The sequence below is a fragment of the Styela clava genome, chromosome 14 (genome assembly GCF_964204865.1).
Source record: "Styela clava chromosome 14, kaStyClav1.hap1.2, whole genome shotgun sequence".
NCBI classification, from domain to species: domain Eukaryota; kingdom Metazoa; phylum Chordata; class Ascidiacea; order Stolidobranchia; family Styelidae; genus Styela; species Styela clava.
In genome coordinates this window covers 14108443-14134164 of record NC_135263.1, presented here as the reverse complement: position 1 = coordinate 14134164, position 25722 = coordinate 14108443, and the positions used below count along the sequence as shown (strand labels likewise).

General features: G+C 34.3%; 2 protein-coding genes across 3 annotated transcripts in view; one reads left to right on the top strand and one right to left on the bottom strand.

The window, feature by feature from the left end:
* The window catches only part of LOC120340871 (coiled-coil domain-containing protein 40-like), a 223012-nt gene that overhangs the window by 127965 nt on the left and 69325 nt on the right, over positions 1 to 25722 (bottom strand). The window contains exons 2-20 of one of the 2 annotated variants that reach the window (XM_039409257.2): positions 13003 to 13135; positions 12615 to 12718; positions 12316 to 12410; positions 11728 to 11877; positions 10653 to 10872; positions 9102 to 9259; positions 8466 to 8606; positions 8185 to 8288; positions 6438 to 6681; positions 5265 to 5447; positions 4553 to 4798; positions 4114 to 4327; positions 3366 to 3535; positions 3190 to 3281; positions 2991 to 3111; positions 2540 to 2728; positions 1995 to 2153; positions 1462 to 1569; positions 891 to 1090 (exon numbers count right to left, since the gene is read on the bottom strand). The exons of the other annotated variant lie outside the window; for it this stretch is intronic. Of the exons in view, the coding sequence (XP_039265191.1) occupies positions 959 to 1090; positions 1462 to 1569; positions 1995 to 2153; positions 2540 to 2728; positions 2991 to 3111; positions 3190 to 3281; positions 3366 to 3535; positions 4114 to 4327; positions 4553 to 4798; positions 5265 to 5447; positions 6438 to 6681; positions 8185 to 8288; positions 8466 to 8606; positions 9102 to 9259; positions 10653 to 10872; positions 11728 to 11877; positions 12316 to 12410; positions 12615 to 12718; positions 13003 to 13019 (2847 nt within the window). The 5' untranslated portion in view covers positions 13020 to 13135 and the 3' untranslated portion in view covers positions 891 to 958. Of the gene's footprint in view, positions 1 to 890; positions 1091 to 1461; positions 1570 to 1994; positions 2154 to 2539; positions 2729 to 2990; positions 3112 to 3189; positions 3282 to 3365; positions 3536 to 4113; positions 4328 to 4552; positions 4799 to 5264; positions 5448 to 6437; positions 6682 to 8184; positions 8289 to 8465; positions 8607 to 9101; positions 9260 to 10652; positions 10873 to 11727; positions 11878 to 12315; positions 12411 to 12614; positions 12719 to 13002; positions 13136 to 25722 lie in introns of those variants that run through there. 2 annotated transcript variants of the gene reach the window in all.
* On the top strand, positions 14394 to 24022 carry LOC120340914 (protein CFAP20DC-like). The gene is made up of 8 exons (XM_039409311.2): positions 14394 to 14811; positions 15015 to 15456; positions 16041 to 17013; positions 17964 to 18179; positions 18964 to 19172; positions 21326 to 21568; positions 21900 to 22040; positions 22858 to 24022. Exons 1-8 carry the CDS (start codon positions 14588 to 14590, stop codon positions 23056 to 23058), a joined length of 2649 nt encoding a protein of 882 aa, XP_039265245.2. The 5' UTR covers positions 14394 to 14587; the 3' UTR covers positions 23059 to 24022.

Below are 25722 nucleotides of genomic sequence, written 5' to 3'. Positions count from 1 at the left end.
TAACAGTGGAATACGACATATTGTTGAGGTGTTAGGTGACTACTGCATGACAGAGATGGATTTTCACCAAAGCTATATTAATTTGTTCTAAATGCATCATGGATACCCTGTAAATGGACAAATAAAATACCGTATTTCTCGGCGAATAAGTCTCTTTTTCTAGACCCAAATTTTTGACCTGATTTTGGGGGGGTCATCTTGTTAGGCGAGTATGATAATTTTCATTTTTTTGGTGTCGCCTTATTATGTATTGGGTAATGTTCTTTTATGGTGGACGCAATCACGAGTTGAACACAAGTATCGTAGATTAAAATTTAAAGACAGTTTGAATTTCGTAGTTATTATGGATTGAATATTGCGCTACAAGAAAAAGTCATTATAGGCTATTTTAACCAATGCGCAAACTCGGTTACTGCTCAAAAGGCATTGCATGGTAATTTGAGATTCAGATGTTGATGCGATTTTACTACCCGGACTTATTGGCAGATTATATGCAAAAACCCATTTTTTCAGGCTCGAAAACTGGCCTCGTCTTATTAACCAGGTAGACTTATTCGCCGGGAAATACGGTACATCACATTATTGGAAGCTTCTATAGACTGTAAAACCCATTATCACATTTGGAACCGGAAATCTAGAGCGATAGGCGAGTTCATAATTGCTTCGTTCTCTATTTCACAGATCTAGATGAGGCTGAAATTTTTTGAGTGAAACACTATTATAAGTGCCCTCTAAGCACGCCACCTTGGTTGACGCTAATAAGGTCATGTGAAATACGCTCATACTAGACTAAGATGATAAGCTTTTTACAGAGTTTAATAAAAATAAAATTGATAGACAGACGTCTGTACTATTCGACCCTTCTATTCTGAAAAAAACCATCCACAGTGTGAAATTAAAAATATATATTTACATAAATAGAAACATCAATTTATTTCTTTTAGAACGAATATCAGGTTTAAGTTTCATCTTCTCTTGGACCAAAACAAACCATAATTCGTCTCATTGTCTGTTGTGCCTGTGGATATTCCTGACTTAATCTATCCAATATATTCATCGTGTGATGAAGCCTATCATCTTGTTTTTGCATCTGTATAAAGTATAGTAATTCCTTCATAGATACGATTAAGTTATATCACAGTATTAGCAACAATACTTGACTTTTGCCTCTCACAGGCATATCATTTTGTTTATTATTTAGTAATGCAGGCAGACCAGAAAACTCTAATATAAGAGCAGAGCACCAATTTTGAATCTGGCCTTGAGTAAGCTCCTTCAATCCCAAAAGACGCGATGAAATGAATTTATTATGATAGAGTTGAGAGCATGATTCAAATAATATTATGGATACAGTCATAACTGAGGTCCCTACCTGATCATATTTGTTGGAAAAAAGAAAATATTCCTTTCTCATTATACTCATGCTGTTCATTATATAAGTAAATAAAAGAAAAAATTTACCTCGGCTTCTAACGCTTCATCAGTTTTACAAAGAGATGAGTATTTTCCTCCTTTCACAGATTGAAGATATTTGAGTTTTGATTGTTTCTCAACAATATTAAACAAGTTCTGAAACATTCATAAATAAAATACATGAAATTTAAAAACAAAATTCTGGTCACTTTTCTTTTCAAATCAAAATGACAAGCCTCTCAGTCAATTGACTAAAAACTGGCTTGGATTCCTTCATGAAAGCTGCAATCGGACATTTCGAAATGTACAAAATCTGGACAGATTGAGTTTAATTAATTTGCAAAATGGAAGACAATATATCATGTTACATAAGGTACATCAAAAATCCATTTTCTAAGCTTAGTATCCAATTAAATTAGCACAAAAATAACAAAATATATCAAAATCTTATATATATATAAGAAGAAGAATCATTTTCTCTTTTATTAAAGGTACAAGAAACTAAATACTCAATGCATTAAAATCATTGGTATCTAACAACGTAATATAAGTTCACATTTTTCATTAAACTTTTTTTGTACCTTCTGTTTCAATTCTGCCAAATGTTCGACATCTCCTTCCAAAGTATCAACATTTCCTTGTAACTGCTGTACAGTGATTTGTTTTTCTTCTAAACTTCTACTGACTTCTGCTTGATTTTCTCTCAATTGTCTTATATCTTCATCACATGCATTTGCATCCTGCCAAGTATAATATACTTATGTTATGGTGATCATGTATATGTATATTTTTGTACATAAAAGTGCTACCAACTAATAGTCTTACTAATATACGAATAAAAACCATTGAAAATAGTATTCAAAAGTACATTATCTCATTTCTGATGTCTTGTGGAGATTTTCTGATGAAAAAATGGCGGAAAAATATCTTACATCCTTTTAAATAAAAATTCATACTATCAGCCCAATGTTGAAAACGAGCGACTCTTTCTAGTGATGTACGTAGACAAATAGATTTGGCTTGCTTATTAGTACATTACCAGGTTTTTGAACGATCCATGTTAAGTAAAATAGCCTTGGTGTTGCTATTGAACCAAAATAGTTGGAACCTTCTCAAAGAACCATACCCTTTGTGTGTTCTTGATTTTCTTTTTGATTTCAACCAATTTCTTCTGGAACGCTCCTTTGGTTGGCGTTTTCTTGTCAATTTTAGATTGAGCCTCTCCTCGAGTGACTATAGTATCTCTTCTCGATACAACTTGCTCCATCTCACGAATCATTTGTTCTTGTTGTTTCATAAGTTGAGTGTAACGTACCTGACATTTATTAATTACAATTAGCAGCTGCATAGGAATTTTCACCTTCAAACTTTTGAAAGTTTTAGACAAATAGTTACTGATATCTGAGATATCTTTTTGGACTCCCAACCCAATTTATTACTTATTAATATGATATTAACATTGGGGTTAGATTTTCAATTTGTGATGTGAACATAGCTAGGTCTCGGGAAACTAGCAGTTAGGCCATCACACTCTTTATCTAAAAAAAAAGAATTAACAAAGAGAAAAACCACAGTACCTGCATGCGATGAATCTCAGCTTTCATCGCTTTAATTTCACTCTGGCCAACTTCAGAATCAACAGCAGCTCTAGTTTCTTTTGCAAGTTGGGTCTTCTTTTCCCAAAGCATAATCTGGCGTCTAAAGAAAATTAAGATTCGCATTTGAAAGCCTTCCTGTCTAAGAGTCACTATATGTCACTATTTAATATTCACTTACTCAGCTTCGACCAAACTATTCAACAATCTTTCTTTTTCTTCCTTCAAACCATCTAATTCCTTCTGCATCTGTATTGATTCAAGCTCAGCTTCCTAAAATGGCAAAATGAATTGAGGAAAATTCCGAATTAATTTAGACTAATATAAGACTAATATAAGAGGTTTCAATAGCTTTACCTTTAACCCTTGCACAAACTCATTCTCAGTGAGTTTATTTCCTTGTTCTAAATTCTCTTCAATTCCTCTCTCTCGAGTGAGGAGAGTGTTCAGTTTTGTCATCCTGTTTTGCATGTTTCTGATTGATCGATCAATTTCATTCTGTTCTGCTACTTGTTGATCAATTTCACCTTTTCAAAAAAGAGATTTATTAGAAATTAGTGATTTTGATAAACACCATAAAATTTGACAATTAGTCTGATATTGAAACATTGAGGCAAAATTCGCTGTCAAAATCATTGAATTTGATAATTCGAATTTACCGAATATACGTTTTTCATGTATTTTGTAATTTGACTAACATGCTGATTTTGTGGACATCTCTAGTTAACTGTTAAAGTTGAGAATTTAAAAATTCATCCAAAGAGAGAGGAAGTCTAATAAGATTGCAAAATGAGGACATTTGACAAACTATAATTACTCGATCGAGGTCACGTAGGACATAATTTCTCAAATGGTTCGCATGGGAATTATTAAACAGCCAGATGTTTATAATGCACTTGAGTTCAAAGGCAGTACCAGTGTTGGCATTCAAAATGTCTACACATTTAATAAACAAAAAACAAGAATGAGTTAAATGAATATCACGTCATTCGAAGAATGGGTTCGCTCGAACCCTAGTAAAACCCCTGGATCCCAACCACATACCCATACGAATCGTAACTAAATCTGACAATAAAATTATTGCATTCATGACAAAAAGACCAACCTTCAATTCTCAATTTCTTTTGCAGTAATATAGTGTGTTGTTTTTTCAATGTTTCAACATCAGTTTGTTGTTGATCTCTTTCCTTGCTTAGACTAACCAATTCATGTTGTTGTCGAAGCCAAAACTGTTGCAAATCTGTGATTTCTCCACCCATTGATTCTATTTGTTTATTCAATGAATTGATTTGCGTCTGTAACGGGCCAATTTCTTCTCCCTAAAGCAAAAAAAATAAAAAAAACATGGTGTTTTTCAAAAATGCTCGAAAATGCAACAAATTTTTTTTTCACAAAAACGGGAAATTTAAAAAATATGTTCAAGATTAAAAATATAATCACAAATTGATAAAATAGGATTATCATTTTCATCACATTGTCAGAAACAGTTGAAATCTGTCCTAACAAACCTTGCACTTACAAAGCTTAGTTTGACTGATACTTACTCCACTGCTCATCACAATTTGTTCCAATTTCTTATTATATTGATCAATAATTGTCTGTTTTCTTTCAATAACAGCATTTCTCTTGCTTGCATCATGTTCTGCACGATTTATCAGCTCATTGCTTGATACAATATGTTTTTCCAATTCGTCAAGTTGTTTTTGAAGTTCCGTGGTTCGTGCCTCATAATCGGCTTTCTGCCGGTTACATTGGGCAATTTCATTTTCAACCTTTGCGTAATCCGCATCCTAAAATTTGAAAAATGAATTAGAAATATGGTCTATTTACAAATAATGAACGAGTATAAAAACTTCTCTCCTATCTTTGCTCAGAACAAGGCACTTGACAAGGATGTAACAAAGAGAGGAACTTCTATGATTTTTCCAATTTGATATATCATTATTAGCCACTGCCCAATATATCATTTGTTCAACTTGGCTCTGTTCCAATATTAAATATATTTATATTTTATGAAGAATATTTCAAAGTAAGTTTCCCATATAAACATACAACTCATAAAATTGATAAAAGTCTATGGCACCACCTGACATGCTAAGAGACAGATGTGTTTTTATGACCTAGATGCTAAAAAAAATGTTGGATGGAGCACATTATGTTTCGAAGAAGCCATTTTAAGATGATGATTTGAACAATTTTACACAGATCTATCTCTACATACACTTGACTCTCAAAACCTTCAAATAAAACACTCACCAAAGCCTTTTTTCTATCTCTGATTTCTGTTGTAACTTTTGTCGTATACACACTTGCTTTATCGGCAGTTAATTGTTGTTGCAGTTTCGTCATGATTAAATCTTCAAGTTTCACTTTTTCTCTGTATTCTCTTTCAATTTGTTTTCTCAACACGTTAATTTCACTCAGTCTCATAGATCGCTCCTGGACACCAAAGAGAAAAGAAAGATAAAATTATGCCTATATTAGCTATATTCAAAAAATTTAAGACACGGGTGTGCAACATTTTTTGTCAGTGGGGCATATAAACAACTCCGACATCTAGCTGGGCCGCACAAAAAATTTAGCGGGAAAGGCAAGATAAGAGAATACAATACGACTATCGCTTAGCCTTACAGTAATGAATGCGCCGGGCATACCGACGAAAAGATTTAACGAAGCGAGAAGAGCAAAAACATTAGGTATTCATTTCGGATTAGGATTTTAGGCTTGATGGGGAAAAATCTGAGTGTTGACAAGTGCCACACTAAATGGCTTGGTGGGCCGGGCTGTTGCACAACACTGATTTAGTAAGACCAAATTTAGTGACAACACATTTAAAAATGAACTCTTCAAAAATTAGACATTGTTTCCATTTACTATAAATTCAAAAACCTATTGTTCTTCATCACTCATTTCCTATTCATGCATCAAAATTTTTTCTGGGAGGTTCAAATATCTAGAATCACTTTTTCAAAAATGTTAGACTTTATTTCTTGCTTTGCCAAACTACATGATCGTACAATTTTTGTAAACTGATTGTCAGAGAAAATTTGACTTTATTCAATAAAAAACATTACGGAATAAATTTGTGGAATTGTGATATTTAAACCATCCAAATGTAACCACGATTTTACTCAGTTAAATTTACGACAATGATGAATTTACTATAAAAATTATAAATTCTGCAGGAAAAAAGTTATTTCGAGTATCTGACCTCTCACAATAAATCTTTTTTTTGAATAGCATCATTTTGTTTTCTTTGAAGTTTGCAAGTAAATTTTTTCAACTTTTTTGATTTGAAATTAAAATTGTTTAAGACATAATCATGAAATTTCAAATTTTTCAATCGTATACATTAGGGCAAGCAATAAAAATGTCTAATGATCATGTAAAAATAAAATCTAAACGAGACCACTATGCATCCAAACTTACAGTATTAGCTCTATTGACAGCTTGTTCTGTTTCATGCAGAGTTCTGCTGTATGTACTGTATTGTTGTTTTGTGTTTTCTTGTTTTGCCAAACTTTGTGAAATTAGTTTTTTAGTGACGCTGATGTCATTTTCTGCTTTGTTCAAGACCATCGTCAATGTCTCATTTTTTTCCTCTTCTTTTTGAATTGATTTCTTGTATCCATCAATCTCAGTTAAGTGTGATTTGACTTGTTGTTTTGCCAAGCTAGTGTTATATAAAACAGATAAAGCATGCTATCATTCTCTTAAGTAATGGACAAAATAAAATATGCTACACGCCGGTTGGCGCGTTGTGCTAAGCATTAGGAATATACTTCCTACCATCCTACCTCTAATTACCATGCATGGGCTCGCAGGTTCGAATGGTGTAGGGCAGAGATGGCGAACCTTTTTCAATGAATGGGTCAGAAATTTTATTTTTATCGCGGAACTGAAGTGAGTGGGTCACAGATATTTAATCAATGTTTGTATCTATGAAAAACTTCTGAAATCTTATAAGCTTCTGTAGGTGGTGGTGTAGTTTTGTGCTTTACTTATGCAGGACTTCTATCAGGGACTTTTTATGGCACTGGATTTTATAAAATTAGAGTACGAAAACATGCATACGAATAAACAAAAACGTTTAGGATGATGCGGCAAATTATTTCACGGTTACAAAGAATTTAGAGGTAATTCAACTCTGATAGTTTTATATTTTTCAATCAGCTTTCAAGCACATTAAGGCACTTTTACACTGCCCCATTGTTATTTCAGATTTCTAGGTTTTTATTTCAAGTCTGGAATATTTTGCTTTCTCAACGCCATTGTAGGCGAGAAACTAATAAAATGCAAAGTAACATCTAGTTCTCTTATAACCCCTAAAACAGTCTGCAGATGTACTTCCGAAAGAAACAACACGTTGCAAGAAATGAACGAATCAATTGCATTGTTGTGTCATAAATGATGTCAGAGCCAATAGCTGAATAACGATATACAGCGATGCAAACATGCGTCCAACATTAGGCGTTTTGAAAACTACCATAACGGCACAGAAATTAACAATTTAAATGAGCGATCGCAGCCCTGACTGCCCAACTGACGGTACATTATAATAGTTTAGTTATTGTTAGATTACTTCAAGACAGGTTTTATCAATTTTTATCACTGATATATTAGCAGTTTATTTTTAAATTTTATTCGTGCCTTGGCAGGTCACGAATAAAACGACATGGGTCACTTTGTGACCCGCGGGTCAGTGGTTCGCCATCCCTGGTGTAGGGGATAATATTATACGAGAGAATTGCTGGACTCCTCGCGGCAGTTGGGTGGTTCGCATAACCAAACACTAGTCGGTCACGATTTCCTCCATCATCAAGTCGATGCATATGAAACAAATAATTGGCTAACTGATCCCATACACACCATTGACTGGATGATTTGATTAAGCTGTCTTACAGGCTTTTCTCTCCCCCGGGTCAATATGAAAATGAACGGTTGGTACACCATGCTGAGCTCTGTCTAGAGATGATACCCATTACCTCTCCCCAAGATAAATATGGAAAAACTTATCTAATTACTTATCAACTTGAAAGACATATATGGTACCAATGTTTTCTGCATATGGTCAATTTCGTAATTAAGTAAATTCAATGACTTATGATAATGAAATTAAATTTTGACCTAACCTCGAAATTATCAATACTCTGGTTTATACAAGTTTTAATATTACCTGAGAGCTTCTTGCATAGCAGCATGAGCTTCATCTCTTCTCTTCATACCGATTAAACTAGAAGTCCATTGTTGATATAATTGTTTCTTTTCCATGTCAATAGCCTGATAAAAATTTTACCAGAAGTTACACAAAGGCAGATTGTTATTAAGTCTGCATGATCGTTTGAAGAAAATTGATAAAAAAGTGATAAGGGTAATTCGATAAATTGACCATACAATAGATGGACTGTTTCTAAAAAGGCTCCACATTAGAAATAGTTAAGGATTAAGAATTCTTACTTCGATCTCAGTTCTTGCTTCACTTAAAGCTTCCTTTGCAGCTTTTGTTTCTTGAGATTGAGCAGATTGTTGTGCTTCGTACATTGCTATCATTTCACGAAGTTGTTCAACACGTTCTGTCAGGCGATCAATGTATAAATCCTTCGAAAAAATGGTGAGTTTTCATATGTAAAAAGTTAGGATAGGATTTACATGTTTCTCCCGAGTGGGAGGAAAGCCGATAAGATGGCCTAATCACATGGCAAACCACGGCCTCTCATCCAGTTACAAGTCTATGTCTGGTATGGGATTGATTAGCCAGTTATTTATCTTCAGAAGCATGGACGAGGAAGCCGAGGAGTTCAGCAACCCTCTCGTACATAACTTTTCCAGCATGGATACGAGCCTGCAAACCCACGCAGGGTAATCAGAGGTGCGGTGGCGAGCGAATTCCTAACGCTCAGAATGATGTGCCACACCGCCAAGTTAATATAAGGTATGAAATATTTCTTTCGAACAGAAGAGTTTTGCAAGTATTTGTATAATTCCATACTCACTAATGAATCTAATATGCGTCGCTTTTATTTGTATAACAGTGTGTTTTTACTTTGCAGATTAAAGCAATTTTTTGCAGCAAACGAAAAATTGAGTTAGTACCTGTCTCTTTTTGTCCACTTCTGATTGGGAGATTTCAACTTCAGCTTTCTCAGCTGCACGTTTCATGACAGAAATATCAGATTGCACATCTTCTTTTGCTCTTTTCATATAAAACAATCGGGTGGCCAAGTTTTCTACTTCCGTTTGCAGTTCTGAATCTGAATAACAGAAAATGATAGTTAGTATAGCAAGTTTGTTAGGGATCATATTTTTAAAATGTTTTAGATCAGGGCTGTGCAACCTTTAATACAGGAGGGTCAGTTACAAATAACTGTGTGAAAGCGCGGCCGCACCTTTATTCAACATAGGCTTTCTGGAAAGTACATGCACGAAAACTAGTTTCTTTTTGTTATTTGATCCTATGGCATTATTAAGAGTCTTTTCCCGATCACCAAATTTGCTTCAATGGAAGTGCTAGCAATTTAAGTCCATTTTCCAAGTGTTTGTCTGTCAGAACAGATCAATACGAGGATTTCAGGACACCCAATTTAGAACAAAATTTCTTGCACACTTCTTCGCGGGCTGCACAATTTATCTTTGTGGGTCACATTTGGCCTGCGGGCCGCAGTTTGCACACACCTGCTTTAGATGATTGTTAACAATGGTTTAAAAAATTTAGTGATAATTTTCATAGCCAGGGACTAGGTGCACTGAATAAAATCATTGAGTCAATAATATAAGTTTAAATCAAATTATTCTAATGACAAGAACAAATACAAGTCAAGGTTGTAATGTATCACCGTAATGCTACATTGTTTCAGTATCTTCTGGTATGTCATCCTATAACATTGCTCAACGATGTGTCCTCTTTAATTCTGAGTGAATGTGAGTGGTCTTGTTTTGAGATAATTCTCTCAGATAAAAAAAGTCCAGTCTTTCCAAATAATAGGGTTTTAAACAGTTACGTAACTAAGTTGTTAAACTTAAAATGCTATACAGTGAAACCACTTAACCTGAATTTACGAAAGACCCATAATACGAAATTTCCACGTTACGAAACATATTTTCGTGGAAATATTGCTCCGAATAATGAAAGATGCTTCTAAATAAAAAAGGGTCAAAAACTGAAAATGTAAACAACGTGCTGCTGGCTGTTTAAGCGGAGGGGCAACTCAGTCAGAAAGCGGCACGTCAGAACTGCTCTGCCATAGGCTGATGCTTCCATCCATCTCACCGTCCTCTCACTTAACACGGTCTTCGCTTGGCATAGCCTAGTCGGACACAGCCAATGGTAAAGCAACATACCATTTGTAGTTTTTATTCGTTTTTTCTCTGTTATTTCTTTTTGCCATGTGTTTCTTTTCTATTTACTGTGCAGTAATCTACGGTAATTCTAACATTTACTTGTTCCAGGTTTTGACCATTTTTTATAATTTATACAAATATTATGTTCGAGTTTTGTGGGGGCTTAAAACAGATTAAGACATTTCTAGGGTAAAATGCATTTCTACTTTTCTGCTTACAAAAAATGCTTCTGGAATGAATTAATTACGTAAGCAGAGTTTCTACTATACAATTTAAAATAATCAAAAGCATAGAAATTGGGTTTACTTTTCTTTCTATGTGATCCAGCTTGAGACTGCACTCCCTTATAAACGTCTCTCAACTTAGATAACTGTTGTTCATGGTCTCTCCTTCTTTCATTTGCAGAAGTTTTTTTGTCACGGAGAGATTCAAGATTGACTTGTTGTCGTGCAAGTTCTTGTTGAACTCCATACAGAGTGACACCGACCTCTTCTCGTTTTGTCTTTTTCCGTTTCACTTCATCCATCTAGAATAAAAAATACCAACAAAAATAAAATATCATAATATCGAGTATGGGGGCAGTATATCAAACTAGATATTTACATCCACACTCTTAACAAGGCTCTAGATAAGCAGTTTCTGATATGTATACCAGTAAATTTTTGACTGATTTTCCTACACTACTTCTTGTAAAGTGTTATTATGGGTTTGAAGCTGTGTTTTTTAATTCAGACGACTTAATGCAGTAATTTGTGATAAGTTAATTTCTAGTTTTCCCCATATGTACTGTTTTTTTAAATCAATTTTCAACATTATAATATATTGCTATTAAAATTTTTGTATGTTATTTATTAATTGCTGTAAAGGTAGTGGAAAGGTACATAAAAGGGTACTCCTGAAGAATGCGCACCAAGATGTCGCATAACCTGAACCCTAACCTGGTACACAACCTGAGTTCAGGTTGTGCGCCATCTTGGTGCGCATACTTCAGGAGGTCCAAATCTTGGTGCGCATACTTCAGGAGTACACATAATAGATATGGCAACTGGTAATAGGTGCATTGACTACTGTAGTTAATAACAATGATTAATAATCTTTCAAACAGTTCCCTTTTTTTCTTCTAACTTGTATAGGGTTATAATAGTTGGTAAAAGCTAAGAAAAAGTATATAATGACACCCAGTAGTTGAATACCTCACATTATAAGACATAAACTTCTTGTTTGACCAGACCATATATATTTTCAGTAATTGCAAAGAATACAAGTTCATCTATTTGATTTTTAATTCCATTTTCCAAGTGTTCCATATCAATTTCTGATATATTAGAGAGAAGACTCCCTATTATTTTTTTCCCATTTGCAAAATCTATACGCAACATACCAATTCCTTTTTCTCTAGTTTAGCTTTCTCAAGTTGTTTTGCAAGTTGAGTTTTCAACGCAGCTTGGAATCTTTTCATCAGCGGATGATCAGGATCAAGAACAACTAAATCAGTCTCTATATCTTCTCTCTCATCACCTGATCCAATATCCTTGAATAAATAATGAATGGTAAATATCAATTTTGTATAAAGAATTGTTTTCTTGTAAAGCATCCTAGTTGAATGTATTCATAATTCAAACTTAAAGTTTTGTTCGAATAAACTTTTCTCAAAACTCAAACAGAATTAAAGATTGACTGAAAATGTTTAATTGTGTGAATAATTTATATTCAAAATTAAGTAGCTTATATTAAAAATTATTCAATTAAAGATTGTGACGAATTCAAAGTTTGACATTTTAGACATTCATTCAATGATTTATCATTCAAAAACATTAGATAATTCAAGATATTGCAAAATATTTGATGCCAAGAGGTTTTGTCCACATGAAAATAAAAATATCATCCTTCAGAGACAATTAATTTTCATTTAGAAATATATGTTAATGAAAAGTTCTTAAAATATATTGAAATTTTTAAAATCAATTACATGCTCTCCATCTTCACTTCCCATTTCATCTTCTGATTCTGTATCAACTCTTGCGAGTCCTTCTCCAATATTTCTCAGCAAAGTACTTGTATCTCCTAAAATCAAAGTTATATATTTGAAGGTCCGCTAAGAAACTCAGCGAGAGCTCACAAGTGGTTGAGAGCATCGAGTAACCATATTATGGTTAAAATACTAGTTGTTGAAGCATACGATTTAAATAAAAATACACAGTTCTAAAGTATTCTTATGACACATTCGACTAAAATAAGTTATTGGAAAAGAATATAACAAAATTATACCCTGTGTTGCACTACTTGGTCTACTCCTCCGTCCATCGTCTTCACTTTCAACTGTTGGTAAAACTGGATGCATCATATCTTCATCCCCAGTGGGTGAAGGATTGCTGAAATGTAATCGGTATAGTAAAAATACAATTCATAAATGGAGAAATAGAAAAAAATGAAGTCAGCAACATTTTGAAAAACATTTACCATCGGTTCCATGCATCTGAAATTAATAATGGTTTACTGTTCCCGTACCAAATACGGACTGCTAACCAGACATCAGGTGATGGTTAATCATATCATAAAAACAACTTATTGGGTTTCCTATTCCAAGGATAAATAGAGTTAATATTTAAATCCCATCCTATTGATATTACAGTATTAGAGCGAATTTGGTAAGTACCTTGCTGATTCTGCCATTTTTACGTTTCTGTGTGACAACTATCTCCAGTAATTATCAATGCAGCAGCTGCTGCTGCTGTTTATGTTGAGAAGCAGCACAAAATCAAATTCTTTCATAAATTAATATGTAAATGCTGTAAATAATGACAAGACAGATGATTTATATTGAACTATGCTAGGTACATAAATGATAACACACAAATGCACAAAACAAACAGACTAAGATTTAAACACCGAGGCATACAACATAAAAGTGCCACATAGAAAATCTTGCTAAGATAGGAGTACTTTAGGTATGAAACTACACAAGACCCGAAATGGCTTTCAAATTACTAGAAATTTCTCAATTTTTTTTAATGGGATACTTTTAGAAATTTTGTTTCAAATCATTAGTTTTTTGTCATGAGAATTGTGATCATATATGAATGTGTCACACACGCAATGGGGATATACATACATTGGTGAAAATACAACCAAAAAAGATAAACACCAACGCATATTAACTAACCAATGCCTCAAGTGCAGTTTTAAGTGTTCTGTGGTGTCTGCAGCTGCCGCAAAACCATGGCGGTATTTCCATACCATGGCCGCTACGGCCAAACCTATGGCGACTGACTTTTTAGCTGCCACAAACCAATGACCGGCTGCCGTAACCGTGGCAGCAAATTGAAAACCAATGACAGGTAAAATTTTGCTGCCGTAACCACGGCAGGTGGGCTGTCCCCTATGGTAACAAATATTGGGTAAGTTGGAACGTTTTTCTTATGAATACAGTTTTGATGGATTTGGGGTTAGGGTTTAAGTAGATATAATTCCGCATGATCAATTGAAATCGGGTACATTAATTTGAACCATGGCAAGAGCAGCCGCGGTTCGTTCTTGGCAGGAGCTGCCATGAAGTGGTAAGAACTGCGCCTCCAATGCCTTCTTACTGCAGTACAGTCTCACATTGTCTTCAAAACCAAACTAAAACATTACATAATGACCATGAACCTAAATAAAGTTGGACTGTAAAATTATGAAAACTTCAGCGCCCTTTTCTATTTTCCGATACAAGTCAAGACGATCAAGACAATAAAGATCTTTCAAAATATCAAATCTCAAATGAAATCATCGAGAGCTCGCTCATTCACCAGATCGCCGTACAAAAAACAACAAAACCTCGTCGGCGTTTCCCGTAGCAACAAGAAAACAGTAGGGTCAAGGTTCAATATTTTCACTTTATAGAATTCCTCTAAGGTCGCAAGAGAGCAACATTAAATCTTGACAGACAGGTATATTATTCTGTTCGTTCGCGTTGTTTTTTTTATTTGGTTTCTCGGTCTCTGTGGGCGCTTTTGCCGTCTGACCGCGTTGTCTATCGAAGTGAGTAGAACTCCATTTCACACGTCTTGTCTACAGACCGTTAGGCACTGGCACTAAATACCTATGAACTGTGAGACCAACAGACGGACACACACGTCAGCTGGCGGACAGTGTTTTTCTTTCAGCCGATTTAGATGCATAATATTAAAGTTAAAATTCCTATTTTTTATTTTTAATTGTCTAACAATCTGACAGTATAATCAACAGATAAATATAGCGATATGTATAAAAACGAATATCAAGGAGGGCCGTCAGTTGAAATATTGAGTTGTCAAGGAAAAGACCCTTTAAATAAATGGAGAATATCAGGTGGAAGTGGTGCAGCGAAGAGAATTTATGAAAAAGACTTGAAGAGTTTTGTTTATCACTTAGAAGGGAGCACAGCTACAAGCAAATTACAGCTCCCAAAAGATGGAACAAAGCAGACTTTATTTTTGACGCAAAGGTAATTTTTTTTTACAAAGGGAAAAATAAAATAAATTGTACTAATTATAAAATAAAAACATTGTAAGTGTGAATCACATTATAGAAGTATAGCCACCGCTGTATATGTAATACAATTTGAAATGAATATTTTTTGAACAACAGGATTATAATTTTCAGTTGTCCAAATATTTTAATATCTAATGAATTGTAATTTCATTTCAGATATTTGACGTTTCAAGTTTTCATTCCTTTTGGGAAAGATTTTTCTGTTGAACTATCAATGACAGATTCAACAAACAGCAAACGTCGTCTGTTGATGTCAACATCTATCCGAGAAATGTCAATCACCCCACTCCATGCCAAATTAAACTTATCTATCATAATAAGAGACAATTGGTTAAATTTATGTTTTGACCTTGTATCCTTACTTTCTGACATTTTTCTAAAACAAAAATTCAAGTCGCTCGATTCAATTGTTGTCGCCGGAAGCTGTAAAATACGAAAAATATTTACGATGCGAAATCAACCACCAGATACAACAGAATCAGATTCAACCACAAATTCACCAATAAATGGATTAGGAGATGCCCAGCATGGAAGGTTTCAACTTGAAAATGTCCCGCCAAATTTACAATTTGCAAGCACAGTGGCTTATATGACACAGGTAAACCTATTTATTTTTCAAGTGAATTCAAACTTTTAAACTTTTATAATTCATTAAAACACTTTTGAAAAAACACCAACACTACGTTTTGAAATAACAAATTAGTAATGTTCCAGTTCGAGTTAGAAATGATTTGGAAATTTAAATTTTCAGCCCAATCCCAATCTGCATTCGTAATCCTAACTGAATATTTATAATTATTTTTATTTTGAGTGTTGGCGCGGCCTTTGTACAAAGTCTTTCACCATTTGTCTGGAATATTGCTAATTTTACGAAAACTTTTTAGTCTATGTATTCGAATGGCTGTGGTCAAAAAGCCACACACTTATTTGACATCCATAATTATTATATCATTGGCGTAGTGGACAGAATGTCACTGCCGTATTGTGCTTATACATAACATTTGATACAAGTCTTTTACCATTTGTCTGGAATATTGCTGATATTCATTTGACCTTGTTCATCAATTGCACTCTGTTTTCATGTATTCTATTGTCACTGCCGTATTGTGTATATACTTCGCTATGTTTCATTTTTGTCTTCGAAGCCACTGAATGAAATATTCTGTTTTTCATTTTATTTAGGTCATCACAGTGAAAAAAGTACAAGATCACATGAAATCGCACCGCCCAGATTTACGGGAAACATCTGGATATTGTTCTTCATCGAGTGATGATTTAAATCAAAGTTGGCAAGTGAGACATGGATCAAAAATTTCTGCTCGTGACATTCCGCAACCTGCAACACACATTGCATTTGGCACAAGAGTTCGTCTCGATTCAACCGGAAGTTCATCAGGAAATAAGACTAGCAGATCTTCAAAAAATTCGGCTCGAATGGAGCGTACGGTCAGCAATTCATCGTATCCCGCTGGACCAACTTTCAAAAAACCTTTGGAAGTTCGAAGAGACAAGCAAAATCAAAATAATAGTTCTAATCTTATTTCTGCACGGGATGATCCTGTTGTTCCGAGCCCGCCTCCTTCTGCGCAGTCACTTAATATTCAGAGAAATCCAAGAACGAATAGATTGAAGTCTCCTATGGCTAGAAAAAGCATGAATCATTCTACTAGCAATGATTCAGCAAATTCGATACAATATTTGCCAACGTCACTCGTAAATCTCGTTGATGAATTAGAAATTGTTGGTGAAAGTAGTGATGATGATTCTGGAAAAGATAATGACAGTGTATTCACCTTTTCATCGAGGCCGCACATTGCACACAGAAAAGTCGACGATACAGTTTCACCAGAATTAGTCATCGATCGAACACATTTAACCAATCACAACGGGTATTTAGATGAAGATTTTTTGAGGTCCGATAGCTCTGATTCTGATGAAGATATGGCAAAGAGAATAATAAGAAATACACCAAGTCCATGTTCAGGAATTGTACGGAGTGCTAGTCCTAGGGATATGATACACAAATCATTGACGTCTTCACCAAAAGTATCTGCAGAACAAATTAACCATTCTATTAGAATTCCCAAGAGCACAAATATTTCATCACCGAATCGCTTATATAACAGTGCTAAATATACAGAGAATCCTGTGCAAGGTATGAAAATATTCATGGTATTATAATATATTGCCACAGTTTGAAAATTAGCCATCAAATTAGCTTGTCTTGTCACATTTAAGTTTATGAGAAAATCCAATTTTTTTGATAGTTTTGATTTAACAGCAAAACCCAAAAATGGGCAGAAGGCACTACCTAAAATAAAAACTAAAACAGGTATAGCTTTGAAACCCAGACCAAGAGATGGCACCTGGCCCACATTAACAGAAATCAGAAAAAGTCCATTTCTGAGAAATGTGACATAAACTACTTTGTTTCACTGCGAAGATTTGGCCTTTTATGTTATGCCATTCTTGATTCCAAACGTTCACTAAAATCTCACTTATTGTAGAATGTTCTAGTTTGAGGATTCATAAATCGTAATAATAATTAATACTAATCACTCGTTACACTCTGTCAAAATACACATGTTTGATTCTGGATTTTTGTTGTTGTTCTAATCCAAGATGAGCTTATGTCGGAAATAGTAATACTATCGTATTGGCCACCGTGTCAGTGGCAATGGTGAATATCATTATTACGAAATTATTTGGCACTTTTTATTTTATCATTATTTGAGTTAAATATTATTAATACATTTTTTTACTTTTTACATCAATTATTGTTAATGATTCCAATATATAGCATAAAACATTACGTAATTATTGACTTTCTTCATCTAATTGGCATACCATAATAATACACATAGTCACATAAATGATCTATTTCCTCAATTGGGTGAAATGTCTCATTTCATTCATCAGGAATGAGGCAGCTTTGCCAAAATTCTCTATATTTCTTAGTGATATTTCCTGACATTGACTGGTAACCGGACGAGAAGCTGTGGTGTGTTATATGATTAAGCCGTCTTATCGACTTTTCTCTCACCAATATATATAATGTTATTAGAATCCTATACTATTTATAAATGTAACAATTCTTTATGACAGAAACTAAGAAATCTATTATCGCCAACAATCAATCTCCTTCTGTTGCAAAATCAATTGTGAACAGAAGTATTGCTTCACTGAGAGGATCGGATGCAACATTGACTGAATCCGTTGATACTCTTGTTCATAATTCTATGACAAAAGAGAATGAGTCTGATGTTTATCCAGATGATAGTCTAGAAGTTAACAATTCCACACAATCAAGGGAAATGAAAAGTATGTAATTTATAGGATTATAATAGGTATGGTAGATGAAATAGCCTGTATGTTCAGGTTTCTTCTCATTCGTTTTGGAGATTTTGATCCTTTTTATATTTTTACATTTTGAGCCTATTATACCTGGAACTAAATTTAGATAGATTAGATATCCAGTGTTATGGGAGATTCAACTTTATTGGATACTTGATCAGAGTTATCTAAATTAAATAACAAATGGTTTGACTCAAACTTACAAACTGCCAGCCTGCCAGGAAGAAGATAATTTTAGGCAAATCTTTGATCATCAGAAAGAATTCAGTGAAATTTTATTAACTATGTCGATGTATGTAAAAATTGAATATTCAGCAACTTTTTCAGCTAAGGTTGAAGTCTTGTATTATCATTGTCAATGCTACACATGTTTATCCATTCCATTGTTGCTTATGAATTAGACCGGGCACTCAATGCTCAGTGGCTTTACTTGTGACTCCAGAATGCAGTAAACATTGAAAATTGACTGGAACTCTGATGATTATATTTGACCCGCGACTTGGGAAGCCGTACTCAACATTGATCAGACCCACGTTGCCTGGGAAAATCAATTTCTTTCACCCTGTCTGAGTTCAGCTTTAGGATCAGATGCATGATCTCTATCTACAGCATTGAAATTGTTATTTGTTAGACTTACACATCAGCTATTAGAATATTTTACCATACCAGAAAATGTAGGGTGATTTCAATAGCTCTACAATCCCCAATATAAAAACACTAACATATACCTGACTTTTTTATTGTATTTCAGATCTATCCGAAGCCAAAGATATACCTACATTATCTGAGTTCAGTCCTCAGAGAGATTTTGAACTCACTTCAGACTTATCACCCAAATCTGAAGGCAATGTGAGCCATCGCAGTGTTACAATCAGCAGAAAAACATTGAGAGAAATTCCACATAAAAGTGATCGGATTAGTCCAAGGATTGGAGAAAAACCTGAATCAAGCTCATTTCAGGTTTGTTATTTCCTATTTATATGTGTCATTGAAAAATTTATCATGTTGCCTGTTCAACAAGTTCTAATTTTGATGTTTTTGATGTTACTTTCATCTTCCAAACCAGGGGTGTGCAACTTTTAATACGGAAGGGCCAGTTACAAATAACTAGGTAAAACCGTGGACCGCACCTTTATCTAACATAGGCTTTCTAGTAGTTGCAAGCGCAAAAAGTGAAATACAACGCACACTATGAAATACAACACACTAAATATTAGCTAGTTTCAAGTTTTTGTTCATGCTGGGTAATTTTCACTTTCGAACTTCAAAATGATGTAGTGAATTATCTGACGAGATATCAAACGATATTTTTATTTTGCCCATTGCTAGAAATTGAATTGTCTATGTAGTAAGAGCCGAATTTCATTCTATAACAGGGATGCTAAACCACTGATCACAAAGTGACTCGCTATGTTTTTTCAATTACCCGCTAAGTTACAATTTAATGCGAAAAAACATCCTAACATCTTAATTGATGATTGTTCTCGTTAGCGGTATGTGACACATGAGCCACAAATTTTAGATCATTTTGAAATTTTTTCTACATTGGTTAAATTAATTCTTGTACTTGAATGTTTTCTCGGAATTGTATTATACGTGACCAGTAATATCTTAAACAGGTGAAAATATGCCAAATTTTATTTGACACAAAGACAACTTCAATGCTGAGAAACAAATAACTCTATTGCTTAACTCGGACCTTAATTGCTAAACATAAAACACATATTGCTTAACTTGAACCTTTATTGCTAAACATAAAACATAGAGAAACTCATAACTTTTTATCTCAGTCTCCCACTGCTAATTGCCATAATTAAGAAATCGTAAATTTCATTGAATCTTCAACATGCGTAAGTAACCGCCATGGTGTAGCAATAATTAAGACGAAACCTTACAGAAATATATTTGCGCAGCAGGACTTAAATCAATTAGAAAAGTGAACAAGAGTGACAATAATGAAAAAACGTGTCGAAATTTGTGCAGTGCATCACATGCTTATCCACAATGAGATCTATTAAATGTTCTAAACGAAATCTATTAAAATTATCATCACAGTCTACTTTGGATCATGATGAAATCAAATCTAAGCATTGTAGTGTTTGTTCAACCAATTTTCTATTCTATTTATTGAATGAATTGTATTTTTGGGATAAAGAGATTAGGTATTCGCTGAATCGAATTGCTGATTGTTTACGCTGGATGTGATTATAATGTCATGACATTTTTAAGGTTATTACCGACCGGCCAAATTACACATTCTGGGCAGCCTGGCTTTGCCCCTGTATACCGACAACGATGACATAAATTGTTCCAGACCGCAACAGGCCCAGGGTATCCTTTCAGGGGTTGCTGTATATTTGGGGGTATACTAGAACTAGATGGTATTTTGCAGTTTATTATTTTTCTGTTTACAACGCTGGTTACTTGGTTAGAAAACAAAATTATTGAAGAAGAAATCTGAAATAACAATAGGGCAGGGTAGTACCGTCGCTATTGCGGTCCAAGGTGGTTACATATCTATGACCCACAGTCTTCTGTTTCATAATGAGATTATAATTTTTGACGGATCCATCAAAAAAGGTTCGCCATCCGTGCATTATATCAGGTAATGAAAGTAATGATACTCTAGACCAGGGCTACTCAACTGGCGGACCGCGGTCCGAATCCGGACCTTTCGGGTATTCGATTCGGACCGCGCATAATTCTTTATTTTAGATCATTAGCCCCACTTTTGGAGTTCCCTTTTATAAAATCACTTTTAAAGATTTAAAAATATAGATGAAAAGAACTATAACAAACAATGTTGATATAATAATCATTAGTCGGCCGAGGAATTGCGTGTTTAAGGATGCTGAAATATAATCTCTGGAAAGTCCGGTCCCAAATATTTTTGAAGTTTTGTATGCAGACCTTCGGTAAAAATAGTTGAGTAGCCCTGCTCTAGACTAGAGGAAAATAACCCAGAGCCAGAGTGTATCGAATCGAATGCATGGGGTATTATATCACATCAGGAAAGTTTCAGTTACTCTTGACTCTTGAGGTTGGTATCTCCCCACTTTCAAGTGTGCATATAACATTTACGTAAAAGTTTGTTTTTATACTAATACATCTAGGTTGGATCATGGAGTGAATCTTTCGAAGGTCACATGTTATCAAAAATGAAGAGAGAGCAGGAGGAAGAAATGATGCAAGAGGAAGAGAGAGAAGCTTTAAGAAAACAAGCTTCTAATACAGGAGGAGGATTGCACACAGGAGGTTTCAATGGGAATCTAACATATGAAGATAATGAAAGCGGTGATGAAAGTTTTGATGCAAGTTGGAGTACTTGGAAACAACCTCCTGCTATGGATTCAGAGGTGATTTGTTGGATTTAATCTCATTAATGTACGAGTCATATAAGCTTTCTTGTCATTTTATAGTTTATATACACATGTCGTGATTGCTTTGGTTTTTAATGTTTCAGCTAAAAATAGATCAAGGAATTCGTTAAAATTGCAATTAAATTAAGGCACGAGGCTTATTGTGTTCCACGTTTGCTTTTATAATACTGTAAATAATGTTCATGAAATGTAACTTTTACATCACACTTACATGACTCACCAGTCTTCATTGCTCCAGGTCCAAAAACCTTGCCCAAGCCTCTACTAACACTCAGCCTCGCAACCATGTCATATTTCCATTGTTCAGGCATATGCTGGAGAAATGGAAGGATCGGTTCCACCAAAGAATATGGATACTTTAGCGATATCACTAAATCAATCCAATCCAAGAAACTGGGCAAATTTGTTAAGTCCACCAATTGTCTTGCCTTCTGAAAGAGCAAAGCAGGTTCGTTTTTCAAGTTGTCAAAATTTGAGGCAAAATTTTCGTGGTAATTTCAAATTTTAAAAGACAAACATTTATTGCGACCGATGAACAGAATTATAAGCTTTAATATCATTCCTTCATAGTCTAGGGTTTTCGCAAATATAGCAGAAGATATTTAAGAAACACATAATATAATTTTTTCTGTTGCTGTAATTTTGAGCATTATTGCAGCAATCTTCCATTTCAAGCAATATGTAATGAAAAACATAACTATCTGTCTTTCTAACAACCAGAAATTAAGCATTACCTTTTTTAGTTTATCTTAAATATGAATAATAATAATAATAATTTTGAAAAAAATGTATTTTTTAATAAGCCCCCAAAATACCATTGGTTCTGATTCATCCTTTTAGAGCAATGGTTCTCAAACTTTTAAGATCTGTGGCCCATTTTCATATACCGTACTCTTAACAATTGTGGGCCCCCTACCCTTGGATAAAAATAATCCAGCTTTGCGGTTAACGAGTTCCACCAGTTACAGTAGTAAAAGAGTAAAGCATTATCCATTACAGTCTAAGAATCAAACTTATCACAATCCATTTTTGTTAAATGATGTAGTCATTGTGAATGGTAGTACGTAGCGAATGCCTTTGCTAGGACTTTCGAAATATCTGCTTCTTGGCCCCAAAGGTTGACCCTGGGCTCAGTTTGAGAAGCACTGCTTTAAAGCCATGCTCACAGTTATTCAAACATGAAGAGATGTAGATATATTTTCTGTATGCACAATGTACATAGTAGGGCATATGATGAATAATATCTTGTACTGTGTCATCTATAGGAAAAAGATGCTTTATCTGATGTGGAATCAGGAGGAAATGTATCAGATGCCTTAGGATTATCTGACGGAAGTACTGTGAGTGGGCACAGTACATCAGTACAGGAATCTGATGATGAAGAAATGCTGGATCTTATGTATGATCCATGCTTGAACTGTTATTTTGATCCAAAAAGTGGGAGATATTATGAACTTAAAGGGTGATTTTGTATTCTCTTCATTTGTATTATAATTTTAATAGATTTAAATGGTTGTCATATTTCTGGAAATATAACTTTAATTTTATCATATATCTTTCTTTTTGTGTTGTATCAAAATGTATTCTAAATATTTTTCTAGTGGTAAAATATGTTTGCTGTCTTACCTACACTTTTTATATTTTGTAGTACCCGGTAAAACTATTTACCGTTATTCATTTTTCGCCAGTTCTAATTAAGATTTAGAAATTTGTTAAATGTTGGGACATTCCAATTCCATTCCAAGCAGAATTTAATGATGTATTGCCATTATTTGTAACTAGTTATTTGTAACAATTTTTTGATTTAATTTGTGTTCGCGTTTTCAATTCTATTCCTGAACTTTCATGTTCCGAACAGTAAATAATGCCTTATAGTAATGTAACTTTTTTTTGTTAGTGTGGAAATCATCATTGCATTGCAATTGTTTTTTCATCGGACACTTCTATCCCATCTAACAATGAAGCCTTTTATTAGCAGTCAACTACTATACATAGCAGACTATCGAATGACCGTGTCTTCACATTCTGTAAAACCTCCCTAATTTTGTACATGCTTCTGGCAAGAGATTGGGAAATTACCCCATGACACTGACTTGAATGTTCAGAATTTCATCCCCAAATTGTTTTTCGTTATAATTTGTAATTTGCTAAAATATTACAGGTGTTCCCAAAATAAGCCCGAGTAGTATGAATGTGATTTGTGGGCTTGTTTTTGCCTATCTTAACACATATTATTATTAGCGTTCAGCGCGCATATTTGGTGCCTATTATTATTATCTAGTTTTTTCATATCTTGACTTTTTGGCTGCTATATGTATATATATATAATACAATTTTTATTTTTGTCACTGTAATCTTGATTCCATTTTATTATGTTGTTGAAAAGTTTATTTTATTACTGTTGTAAATATATATCTGTGCTCTTTCGAACCCCGTGTCAGTTTATTTAAGAATTAGGAACACCCTCGACAGGCGGATAATTCAGAATTTCTCCGTCAGACCGTTTTTCCTTATCTCAGGAAAAGATAGATATTTTACAAGACGTTGCGATGACATAATGTATACGGTACCGACGCCACTGGTAATAACAATCTAAAATGCTAAGAAGCTATTCTATATATATTCGAAATCGTTGTCGGCATTCCTTCAAGACTTCAATTTCAGTAGCGACCTCATTATGATGATTTGAAAGTGAAAATGCAATTGTACATTTCGGTCACGTGCTCTCCGAAAACACTCGCCATGTGACACTATTATAAAATGCCTTGCAAATATTTACATTGGGCTAATCGGGTTGGAGAGGATAAATCAGTCAATTCCAAGCCCTTTCGGATACTCATTTAGCACCTCATTGTGCTAATTTATCATTATATTTATAACATTATGCCGAAATAATGCTCTTGAAAAATTTGATGACATCAACCGGATGATTGATTGTTTTCTTAAGTTGACAAATTAAAGTTATTTATTTATATCTGCAATGTGTATCTAGGGCAGGCCATAAATGAAACATTTCTGCTAATTAATCACATATGCTGCATAAATTATTAAAAATTCGTTTAGTATTATTACTGTATCTGTCAAAGTAGGATAGGATAGGATTTACATATTTATCCCGGGGAAGTACAGTAGTATATATTTACGGTCAAACCCCTGTCTAAATATGGAATACAAGAAACAAATTGTGCAGTCTAACCAACGACTAACAAAATAATACGGGGAATTTTTACCACTGTGATATATAGTATCAAAACTAATATTTATCCTTTTTTATAATTATGTTCAATCATTATGAATTATGGAAACTACATGATGGACATATCGATGGGATACTATAGTAGAGGGACTAGACCAGTGGTTCCCAAACTTTTTCAAAAAAATTGTCTGACGGACCCCTTGCAATTTTGTTTTTGTTTCGCGGTCCTGTGCACTAATTGACTAAAATAAAACATTATCAAAGAAAGACAGAAAGATATCACATAAAACAAGATCACAACAAAAATAAATGCTCCACACGGTGTAGTGCAAAACATATCTTCACCTGCGTTCATCACGATAAAATTACATACGATTATCTCAATTTTAATTTTAGAAGACATTTTGAAATTGATAATACAGAGTTGAAAACGTAAAAATATATGCCTACCGTTACCGTGTGTCAAAGACTAAATTTGACATCTGAAAACTAAAAGTAGTGCCTTTCTGACTGCGCTATATTTAACGCTATCCACCTTTCAAAACAAAAGCGTAAATCAGCATTTAGAAACGGAGTGGCATACTTTATCAACTACCTACTGTAATTCTCTCCTATAACAACAAGCATGCAAAAAGGCAGCGCCATCTACACCTCCAAGTGCAGTTTTAAGTATTTAGCGGGATTTCCAAGCATATGTAGCAAGATGTCGCACGACCTGAACCGTAACCGGTACACAATACCATGTTCTGGTTGTGCGCCATCTTGGTGCACATAGATTACTTCTGGAGCTCCGGTTAAACCACGGCGACTGACTTTTTAGCAGCCCCAAACCGGTACCACGGCAGCAAATTAAAAAATCATGTCGGGTAAAATTTTGATGCCGTAACCAAGGCATGTCGGATGTATTGGCAGGGCTGCCCCTGTTGGTGACAAA